Below are 10,752 nucleotides of genomic sequence, written 5' to 3'. Positions count from 1 at the left end.
TTTAGGTCACGGGCCTAGAGCCCGCTCCTTTCGCTACGCCTCTCCGCAGCTCAGAACGAGGCGACCTCTACACAGCGTACACCTCCCAGCTCTGCTCTGCGTACGGCCTGCTCCAGGGCGCAGCTCCGCTTCCGGAAGCGCCTCAGGGCCGGGGCGGGAGTTGGAGCGTGGCCCCGAGGAGGGACTTGGCAGACTAGGGGCGCGTGGCGGGGCGTGAAGGCGGGGCTAGCGCGGAGGTGGGCGGGCCAGGGGCGTGGCACGACAGGGTAAGGGGCGTGGTGGAGGGGGCAGAGATTGGGAGGGGCGGGGCTGAGTGGAACCTGGCGGGGATTCGGGGGCGGGGATTCGGGGGCGGGGATTCGGGGGCGGGGCGGGAACCCGGCTAGTCACGCTGCGGCTGCGCGGCGCGGCTCCTCGCAGTTAGCCCGGGCGGGCGCGGCAGCGGTGGCGGCGGTGACGGCGGCGGCGGAGGCGGTAGCGCGGGCCGGGATGCGGCGCTACCTGCGGGTTGTAGGGCTGTGCCTGGCCTGCGGCTTCTGCTCGCTGCTGTACGCCTTCAGCCAGCTCGCAGTGTCCTTGGAGGAAGGAGCGGCCGGAGGTCGCAGGCCGCAGGCCGCGGCGATGGGTTCCTGGCTGGCGAACGGCGGACGCGGCCCCGGGAGAGGCGCGGGCAGCGCGGGCTTTGACCGGCCGGGCAGGTACGGGCCGCAGTGTATGGCGCTGGGATCTGTGAGTCCGCGGGCGGGACGCGCCTCTTTTAGAACCGAGAACTTTCTGTTTGGCTTTAGACCCAGTGTCTAGAGCAGTTAGAAATTGAATTAACTTGCAACTTTCTAAAAGGTTCGTTGGGAGTAAGTGATGACCCACAAAAATCCCTGTTACACTGTGGCTAGAGGGAATTCCCTCCTGTTTCCATGGAGTTGAAGCTGAGCTATTTAAGAATCAGGCTGGCGCCCTTGTTGAGTCCCCACCTCCCAGGTGTCTAAATTTTCATCAGAAATCTTAGCATTTTCATCAGCAGTCGCAGTGTTTAGATAAATCTGGCCGTGGCATAAAGTGAGCTATGAATATTTGTTTTGGAAATACTCGGCTTATCAGGAAACTTGGAGGAAGTTGAGAGCGATGCTTTATGTGCTCATATTTTATGGGAGGGGTGGGATGAAGATTTCATTTTTTAAAAATTGGGTATTTATAACACACCATAATGATTTGGTGGATTTGCATAAATCCCTGCCAGGGTTCGAATTGTGAAATTTAATGGAAAACTGTTGTGGCAGTGTACTTAACAATCCGAGTGTTTCGCACTGCCTTCAGGATACCTGTATTTTTGGGCAACATATTGAAGAGTAGAAGACGGAAATTGTAAAAAGTACCCTCTTTGAACATTTGTGTGCCATCCAGAGAGAAGGGAGGTACAAAGGAAAAGCAGCATGGGGATTGTGATTTGATCATAGTCAGAGGAATGTGGGATCTGGGTATATCCTTAGATACCATTCGCCACATCTTTAAAAAAGTATTAATTGCCCAGAATTACAGAACAGGAACTTCTTGGGGGGAAAAAATCTTTCCAACTCCATAAAGTAAAACATATTGGATGGTAAGACTAGTATTTCAGAGAAATCTTTTCTCAATTAGTGTATACGGTTTGAAACAATTATTTCAAGCCAGGTTTTGTGGCCTACATCTGTATTCTCAGCACTCAGGAGGTAAGGCAGGAGGATGGCAAATTCAGTGCCAGCCTGGTTTTCATAGTGAGTTCCAGGCCAGCTTGGGCTACATAGTGAGATCCAGGTTCAGCAGACCCAGGGCTGGCTATGTACCCCAGTGGTGAAGGATTTGTCTGGCCAGGAGCTGACTTCCTTCCCTCCAGGGTTTTAGTACACAGAGAATGCATAAGTTTTAGTCATACAAACTTGTGTTCTCATGCTCTCACGGGTGCAGGTTCCCTTGATCACATTGTTACTTTATTGTGTATTAATTTCTTTACTGTAAAATGTAGGTAATAAGTTTTCAGCTACATTGGGATATAATTGACAAATAAAAGTTGTGTGTATTGAATATTAGCAACTGGATATTTGGATGCACGTTCAGAAATGATTGTCATTTCCCTCCCTCCTCCTCATATTAGCGAGACATCAAGTTCCCTTCTGCTGAGTACTGGAGACCCTGGTGGGATAGACTGAGAATTAAACACTGGAGACAGCGAGGGCTTTTGAGTCATGGACTTAACCTTTGACACACACTGGCTCTGGACTTCCTCATTAGATATGTACTGTTTGTGAGAACTGAATGAGTAGTTGCATAGATTGCATAGTATGGTACCTGGCACTGTAGCTGATGTTTTAATTTTAAAAGTTAAGTCCTCCGCTCCCCCTTTTTCCTTTATTCTCTCTTTCTTTCTCTCTCTCTCTCTCTCTCTCTCTCTCTCTCTCTCTCTCTCTCTCTCTTTCTTTCTTTCTTTTTTCTTTACTTTGGGGGAAAGTTCTGTTCCCTGGACTCCAGTAAGAAACCTGCTAAACTAGAATGCCTGACAGTGAAGTCCAGACATCTGTGTTTTAAACATGGGGTATTATTAAGATGTAAATATAAATACTGAGATCCCCTGATACAGTTGAGAGATAGATTTAACCATTATTTTTGCAATACTGTTTCGTCCTTCTTCCCTGAATCTGATTTTGAAGAGGAGGGGAGTTGGGGCACTGAACACGGGAGAAAGTTGAAATACCTAGGTAAGCCCCTTACTCCGCCTCGTTAATGAGGCCTCCAGCACCAGTGCCACACTGTATTCCAGTTTATTGAACAACATAGTGGCATCTACGTCACATCTTTGTTGAGTGATGTCTGGGCTGCTATAGCAAAACTTCTGTGTTGCTTGGAAACAACAGGAGTCCATTGTTTTTTATACCTTCTTGCTGTGTTCTCTCATAGCCAGGCAGGTCCAGAGCCTCTCTCTTCTCCATGGACAGTAATGTCTATGTTCTAATCACCTACCAAAGGCCTGGGTACCCACGACATTAATGATCGTTATCACATCAAAGATCAGAATTTTTTGGTGGGGTGGGAGCATACAAAAACAGCCCACGTACTTAGCATAATCCTCTGATCCATAATATTTAATAAAAAGTAGTAATTAATATGTGTCCTTGGAGCTACTCATTTGACTAAGAAGTATACTTTTGGCTTAGAGGTTTTTTGTTTTTTATTTATTTATTTTTTTTTGGTATTTTGAGGTAGAGTTTCTCTTTGTAGCCTTGACTGCCCTAGAACTTGCAATCTGAGTGCTGGGATTAAAGGTATCCAATGGCCTAGATATTTTATTTTAAATATTAAATACTGTTACCTATGTCATGACTGTTGGAATTCTTTTCTCTGAATAATAACTTAAGTTTTGTTTGGAAAATGTATGTTGCGTGAATTTAAAGCTTTTTGTTTTCAGGTTAGCTTTTTTTTCTTTTCATTTTTTTATCTTTATTATGTACAGAACAACTTTGTTCCAGAGTTCCTCCTCCCACACATTTTTTAGAAAAGCATTTAACACCATAATCTAGATTTGTTTTTTGTCAGGGGAAGAGAGTGCTCTGTGATCACTCTTTGAGATGATTGGGCAGTTGTTTCAGTACCATCTGCTTGTGACACTACCCTTTCCTCACTTTCTGAGTGATTATGAAATTAGAGACCCAAGACCCAGGGAAGATCTGGTAGAGAGCTAGAAGTTAGACACACAGCAGTTGCTAGTGAGTTGCCCAGGCAGATGTAAATCCCGCTAATTTCCCCGTAGTCTGAGAATACTCTCCTCTGACATGCTCCAGTTGTGTTCTCTTGTATGTCCCAGGTGCCCGTGGCTTGAGATCGTATTGTTGCCTTGTAGCCCCGCACTCAGCCTTCCACATTCTTACAGTGAATTGCTTGAAGTTTTCCTTGACTCTTCATAGAGAAAGAAAAACTTATGCTGTATACAGATTTTACAGAAGTCTTGTGATTATTATGGACATTTTGAAATGAAAAAAAAACCCACCTTTTTTAATTTAATAAAATACAGAAGACTGTTATATCCTGCGTGACTTGGTCCTGGAAACCTGACTGGCACAGTGAGGGAACCAAGAAAGGGCAGGCATGTGGCCACGTGGACAGAAAGGCTGATGGAGTGCTGCCACAGCACAGGGGAGTTATCTGGGAGCCGTGTCTGGAGTAGAGAATTCATAGGCTGTAAACGTCAGGAGGAAGCTGCAGTCAGTAGTTTTTGCACACACTGGTCAGTACATCTACACTGTAAGTGATCACACTGGGGCCAGAGGAAGGAGCCTCATGGGAGCGGGGGTGGGGCTTGAGGGGGAGAGGCTTCATGGGTCCCATGGGTCTGAGGCATGAGGTCCTTGATGTGTCCTGTGGATGATTCACATGCACTGAGGATGTGTCTGCTCATCTTCACTCAGGGCCTACCTACTCGGGAGACATCTTGGATTTAATCCGCTCCCAGTTTGAGAGGTGTTGATGTGGAGAGCATTGGTCTTAAGTGCTTTGGTTGGTTGTGTCTTTGGCAGGGTCTCACTAGAACCCACACTAGTCTTCAACTCCTAGACTCACACCCTCTGTTTCAGCCTCCCAAGTAGCTCGTGCCACACTGTTTTGTTTTGTTTTGTTTTGAACCCTGGCGCTGTCCTGGAACTCAGGGAGATCCACTGCCTCTGCCTTTTAATGCTGGGATTAAAGAATCACACCGCCAGCCAGCCATCCTGGCTTTATGCTTTTTTAAATTAAAAAATAAAACATTTTTTTAAAGATGCATTTATTCTTATTTTATGTGTGTGAATGGTTTGCCTGCGTGTGTGTTTGTGTAGCACATGTATGCCTGGTGCTCTCAGGCCAGAAAGGGGGTTAGATCCTCTGAAACTTTAGCTAAGATGGACCCAGTCCTTTGGAAGAGCAGCCTGTGCTTTTAACCATTGAGTCATCTCTCCAGCTCCTTGTATTTTTTTTTTTTTGAGACAGGGTTTCATTGTAGCTTATGCTGGCCTTAAACTTAGTCTTTCCCCTCGGCTTTCCAAGTGCTAGGATCGCAGGTGTGTGCTGCAGTCCCAGAGTATACTTTTTGAAAAATTTGTAATTACTGACAATTTTGAAAAGGTGTCTTTTTAAAAAAATTTATTTTATGCATATGAGTGCTCTATCTGCATGTATGCCTTCATGCCAGAAGAGGGCATCAGGTCCCACAATAGATGGCATGAGCCACCATGTGGGTGCTGGGAATCAAACTGAAGACCTCTGAAGAGCAGCTAGTGCTTCTAACCACTGAACCATCTCTCCAGCCCCGAAATGTGTCTTATTCTAAATTAGTTTTCTTTCGAGAAGAAAAATTTTTTTGTTTTTGTTTATTTGAAATAGGGTTTCTCTTTGTAGCATTGGCGCCTGTCCTGGAACTAGTTGTGTAGACCAGGCTGGCCTTGAACTCACAGAGATCCTCCTGCCTCTACCTCCCAAGTGCTAGGACTAACGATGTGTGCCACCATTGCCTGGTGAGAAAATTTTTGTTCTGAAATAAATGCTAATTCTTGGTAAGTTTAGAGATACCCTATGCATCTTTCACCCAGCTCCTAGTAGTAACATCTTACATTAGAGTGAGTTTCTTTATATCCAGAAGATAGATCAGTGTAGGATAATATTAATGCCTGACCCGAAAGTTGACGTTGTAGTCTCCAGAACTCATCCAGATACCATGTTTTGCACAGTTCTCTCTCTCTCTCTCTGTCTGTCTGTCTGTCTCAGTGTGATTATGTAGTTTGGAGCATTTTAATTACATATATAAATTCCTGTGACCTGTGCCACCCCTTGATTTGTTTGCTTATATTCAGAACCTAAAGCTTTGTGTATGAAACCTTAGGTAACTTGGTAACAAGGCCCAACACGCACACTCAGGGACGTCCCTGTGTCACTGATAACATAGCTGTTTCCCTCGCAGTCTCACCATATGCTGGTCGTTTAGAGTTGCTGCTTTGAGGGTTGAACATCTATGTACCTTTTTGAGTAGTAAAAGCTGGGTAACCCCCTTTATTTTTCAAGATTTTGAATCTCATTCTGAGTGTGGGCAGGACAGTCTTCAGATTGCTCATGTACCTTTATTTATTGAATCTAGTAGCACTGTAGTCTTCAGAAACACACTTTTATTTCTCTCCTTCCCTCCCACAGGGTTTTGCTCTATAGCTTATGCTTGCCTCAGCCTCTTGAATGCTGGGATTACAGGTGTTTGCTACTATCCCTGACCTAAAAAGCTGTTTTTCACAAGTGGGAGGGAGAGTGGATATTTGAAGTGAAGACACAGTGTATCTCTGGTGTTTTGTTTTCTCTGGATTCATCTTTATTTCTGTGTATATGTGTGAGTGTTTGCATGTGCATGTGTGTGCAGGTCAGAGGATAATAGATCCCCTGGAGCTGGAGTTTTAGGCAGTTTGAGCTGCCTGATATGGGTGCTGAGAACCAAACTCTGTCCTCTGCAAGAGCAGCCAAACCTCTTTTCCTTGTCTTTGTAGTGTGTGTGTGTGTGTGTGTGTGTGTGTGTGTGTGTGTGTGTGTACCAGAGGTTGTCTTCTCTTAATCACCTTATTTCTGAGACAAGTCTCACTGATCCTGGAGCTAGACTGGCTGGACAGCAAGTCCAGGGGTCATCCTGTCTCTACCCATAGCACTGGGGTCACAGGTGTTCTGTGACACTGGATTTTTATGTGGGTGCTGGGCATCTCAACCTAGTCCTTGTTTGTTTCTCAAGCACTTTACTGAATGAACTGTTTCCTTAGCCCCCCAGTAATGAATTTTAACTCTTGTCTGTATACTGTGTCTCCCAACATGGCATTACAATCAAGAAACAGCCTGACTCTTCCCATTCAGATATGTATGCATTAGTTTTTAGAGTTTAATGACTGCCCGACAAAGATCCCATACCCATGATTCACTCCATTCCTTAGTCCTGTAACCCTTGACTTCCACAGATCTGTTGTCTTCATAAGTTCGCTTATCCTGGTATTTTCCATAAATGAATCATACCAAGTGTGAACTTTGAGTTTGGCCTCTTTCATTTAGGTTGTGTTTTTAGGGTTCATCTGCAGCATGTATACTATTGGTATTTTATTAAATGGATCTAACACATTTGTTTATTGATAAGCATTTGGGTAGTTTTCTACTGTTTGGCTGTTATGAATAATAGTTCTATTTATGAACATCTATTTATATTTACTTTGGTTGTTGTTTTGGGGACAAAGTGTCACAGCTAAGCCTGGCCTCAAGTTTATTGTATAGCCTAGGATGACCTCTGTCTCAACACTCCCTGGCCATATACATCTTTCCTGTGGACATAGGTGTTTTTAGTGCTGTTGAGTATTAGGGGTGGAAGTTGTGGGCTGTGGTTGCTCAAACATTAGCTTTTTTTAAAAAAAAAAAGTGTGTGTGTGCACTGTAGTGACTGTGGAGGTGACAGGACAACCTACAGCAAAGTCTTTTTATTCCATCATGTGGGTTCCAGAGATTGAGCTGCCTGCAGAGCCATCTTGCTGGTCTCTAAATTTATACTTTAAAGGGGAATTTTGGCTTCTGTCACTCTTTATTGCTTTTCTAACATCTCCAAGCTTCTCTGCAGTTTATAAATTAACAATAAACAGTAACAGTTTCTTAACCATTGCAGGTCTGTGCCTGTCACTCTGCATTAGACATCTCATTCTAAAACTAAGGCTGAAGAAGCTGTCCTTACCTTATGTTCAGTCTCCTGCAGAAGTTGAGTGAGAAAGCTGGGGTTGGAAGTCAGTGGTAGAATATTTGCCTACCATGCTCCAGGCCCTAGGATAAGTCACTTACAACATGTTATTTTGGCCAAAGCAAGTAACTTCAGGCCAGAGTCAATGAATAATGAAATACAGCTTCCCTTTAGAGGGAGGAAAGTTAATGGAGGCAAGTAGGACTCACTTACGTTAGTTCAGGGTGTGAGATGGGTGAATATGAGCATTGAGGTAGTTTTCCTAATGCTTCTGATTCAGGAGAAGGCCCGGCAGGGCTAATTGATATGGGGTGGTCTTTTTAGGGCCCCCGAGAAAAGTCTAAGAATACAGTGCAGGTGAAGTGCATATAGTGTCGCGATCCCACAGAGGGCCTAGTGAAGGACAGGCTGAATCAGTTCAGAGTCGGTGTATTTATGTCATTTCTTTGTAGTCATCCGAGCTTATGAACAAATGACCTGGCTTTAATTTGATATTTTACTAGAAAGGTATTGCCAAAGGATAGAGTAAGAGTAGAGAATGGATTGGCCCTGTGCTCTAGAGTAATAGGGAGGGAAATGAGTACAGGAGGGAGCCTGCGTGCACCTAGAGGTTGTCTGACAGGAGAGGAGGATTGCCATTTAGGGTGTCAGTTTCAAGTGATGACCAGGTCCAGCCAGGATTTCCTGGTTTAGCTCAGAGGAGTTGGGGTACAAGTTAGTGGTGTTGGAGAATTGTGGAACTATTGGGACTATTCTACATTGCAGTATCCAAGGTGATACTTTCTCATTTCCTACTAGACAAGTGTGATTGTGCCTGCTTTACTCCCTGTGTTTTTTTCTAGTGTTTTGCCAGTGTATCTGATCATTCAGTTGGTAATTTATTGAATAAACAGGGAGAGAATTAAGAACTTGGTGTGGACAGGAGGAAGGTGGCCCAGATGCCAATGTTGACTGGAAGAGTACCCAGTAGGCTGCTGGTCCACGCAAGTGCTGCAGCAAGCCCAGCTTGGGTTGCTGCCTTACACCCACTCATGTTATTTCTCCAAACACCTTGGGTGTCTTACAGTGCGTATCCTTGAGTTCAAAGGTCCAAGAAACATGGACCTACATTTTGGGTGAAGTAAAATAAATTCTACTTACCTCATGGTAGGAGTGCCCTAGAATTTATGACCTTAGTCTACTGAACTTTGATTCTGTAGTTCAGCACCAGCAAAATCCAGAGACCTTGGTGTATCTCAAAGATTTAGAAGATTTAAGCTTAATTAGGCTGCCAAGTGCCTACAACAGTCTTGAATTCAACTCTCAAGTCTGTGGTCCTGCCTTCTGTCACCTTTAAGTCATCCTTTGGGATGTAGCAGGCTATTGTAACTGTAACTGAGGAGCTGCCCTTGACTTAGAAACTCTTGTGGCTAGCGTGTGTGGACAGTTTGAGGAAGCCGCTTCTGCTTACATGGGTGTTTACTTGAAGTTACTCAGGCTTGAGCAGTGTCAGCAGCTTCTCTGTGTTTGTCAACATGTTTGTCACCTTTTCCTACTGAGATATTTGTGGTCAATTTTTTTGTTGGGTCTCAACTATGGCTTTCTGGCTGCCCTCGAACTCACAAAGATTGCCTGACTCTGCCTCCCAAGTACTGAGATAAGAGGTATGCACCCCCTTACCTGGCAGGCAGATATCTTAAAAGTATGGGTAGTGATGATATACAAATATTAGCGGTGATGAGTGATTTGTTAGGCTTTGAAAAGTTTTAAATTGTTCTTGGTAACCATGGATCCATTGAAACATCCAAACTTAAGAATCTAAATTGTGTTGGGTGTGAGCACACACCTTTAATCTCAGCACACTGGAGGCAGAGGCAGGTGCATCTGTGTGAAATAGCAAGTTCTAGGCCATTTTGGACTACATAGTGAGACCCTGTTTCCAAAAAGAAAGAAAGAAAAAGGAAGGAAGGAAGGAAGGAAGGAAGGAAGGAAGGAAGGAAGGAAGGAAGGAAGGAAGGAAGGAAAGAAGATTTTAAGTTGTTACTGTATATAAGCAGCATTTATTATATGAACAACTTTATTGGTAACTTTTGTGGGGCTGAATGGGTGCAAGGAACAATATCTATACCTTATGCATATATGGCAAGCCAGTGGTACTACCTTTTTAAAATATATATTTATTATGTATACAGTGTTCTGCCTGTATGTCTTCCTGAAGGCCAAAGGGCACCAGATCTCATTATGGGTGGTTATGAGCCACCACATGGTTGCTGAGAATTGAACTCAGGACCTCTGGAAGAGCAGTCTTAACATCTGAGCCATCTCTTTAGCCCCAGTGGTAGTACTTTTGATGAAAAATTCTTTTGTGGGGCCTAGAACTAAAGAGTCCCTGCCTCAGCCTCTGGAGTGCTAAGGATTCCAGACTTGTGCGTCCACACCGTCGTTCCTCCCGTGTCATTGCTTGGTATGCCATGTTCACTCAGATTTGGCTTTGAGGCCTGGTTACATTTCCAGCCACCATGGCTTCTGCTGATGCTTGATTAACCAGGCAGAGGACAGGATCCTTGGTCCGCATTTCTAGTAAGGAGTCTTAGGACCAGGCAGATTTAGGAAATAACGCACAATCGTGTGTTGTGTAAATGGAGTAAAAGTTGCAGCAGAAAATGGTATTGTTGTACCCAGGTTTACAAAATAATATTTATTGAACAACTGAGATTTCCGTTTTCATTTCTCTTTTACCCTGTTGTGTAGTTTGGCAGGAGAAATAGAATAATAGGGTTAGCCCCCTCCCCCCCCCCGCCAAGAACAAAGGTACATGCTAGGTGTTGATTGTAAGTAAGCTGTGTTAAAATGATACTGAAAATGTCTTTATCCAAAAGTTTGTTGGTAGGCTTAACTGGATGTGCAAGCACTTGAATTTGAAAGACGTATATGTATTTTGTTAGGATACCTCTGAGTTTGGCTGCCTATACGAACTGTTATATTTTAAACACAAATAATTATCCCTAGTAGGGTACAAACAAAGTTTCTAATCA

General features: G+C 44.2%; 1 protein-coding gene across 4 annotated transcripts in view; it reads left to right on the top strand.

Annotated features, from left to right (window-relative positions):
* Positions 1-419: 419 nt before the first annotated feature.
* The window catches only part of Gxylt1 (glucoside xylosyltransferase 1), an 817,907-nt gene continuing 807,574 nt past the window's right edge, over positions 420-10,752 (top strand). For all 4 annotated transcript variants that reach the window (XR_012909608.1, XM_075960418.1, XM_075960417.1 and 1 more), the window contains exon 1: positions 420-698. Coding sequence is in view for 3 of the 4 variants with exons in the window: in XM_075960418.1 (XP_075816533.1) it covers positions 490-698 (209 nt within the window). In the remaining variant the exon portion in view is untranslated. The remainder of the gene's footprint in view (positions 699-10,752) is intronic.

This window comes from Microtus pennsylvanicus, chromosome 2, assembly GCF_037038515.1.
Source record: "Microtus pennsylvanicus isolate mMicPen1 chromosome 2, mMicPen1.hap1, whole genome shotgun sequence".
Classification (NCBI taxonomy): domain Eukaryota; kingdom Metazoa; phylum Chordata; class Mammalia; order Rodentia; family Cricetidae; genus Microtus; species Microtus pennsylvanicus.
This window is presented reverse-complemented; position numbering and strand designations above follow the sequence as displayed.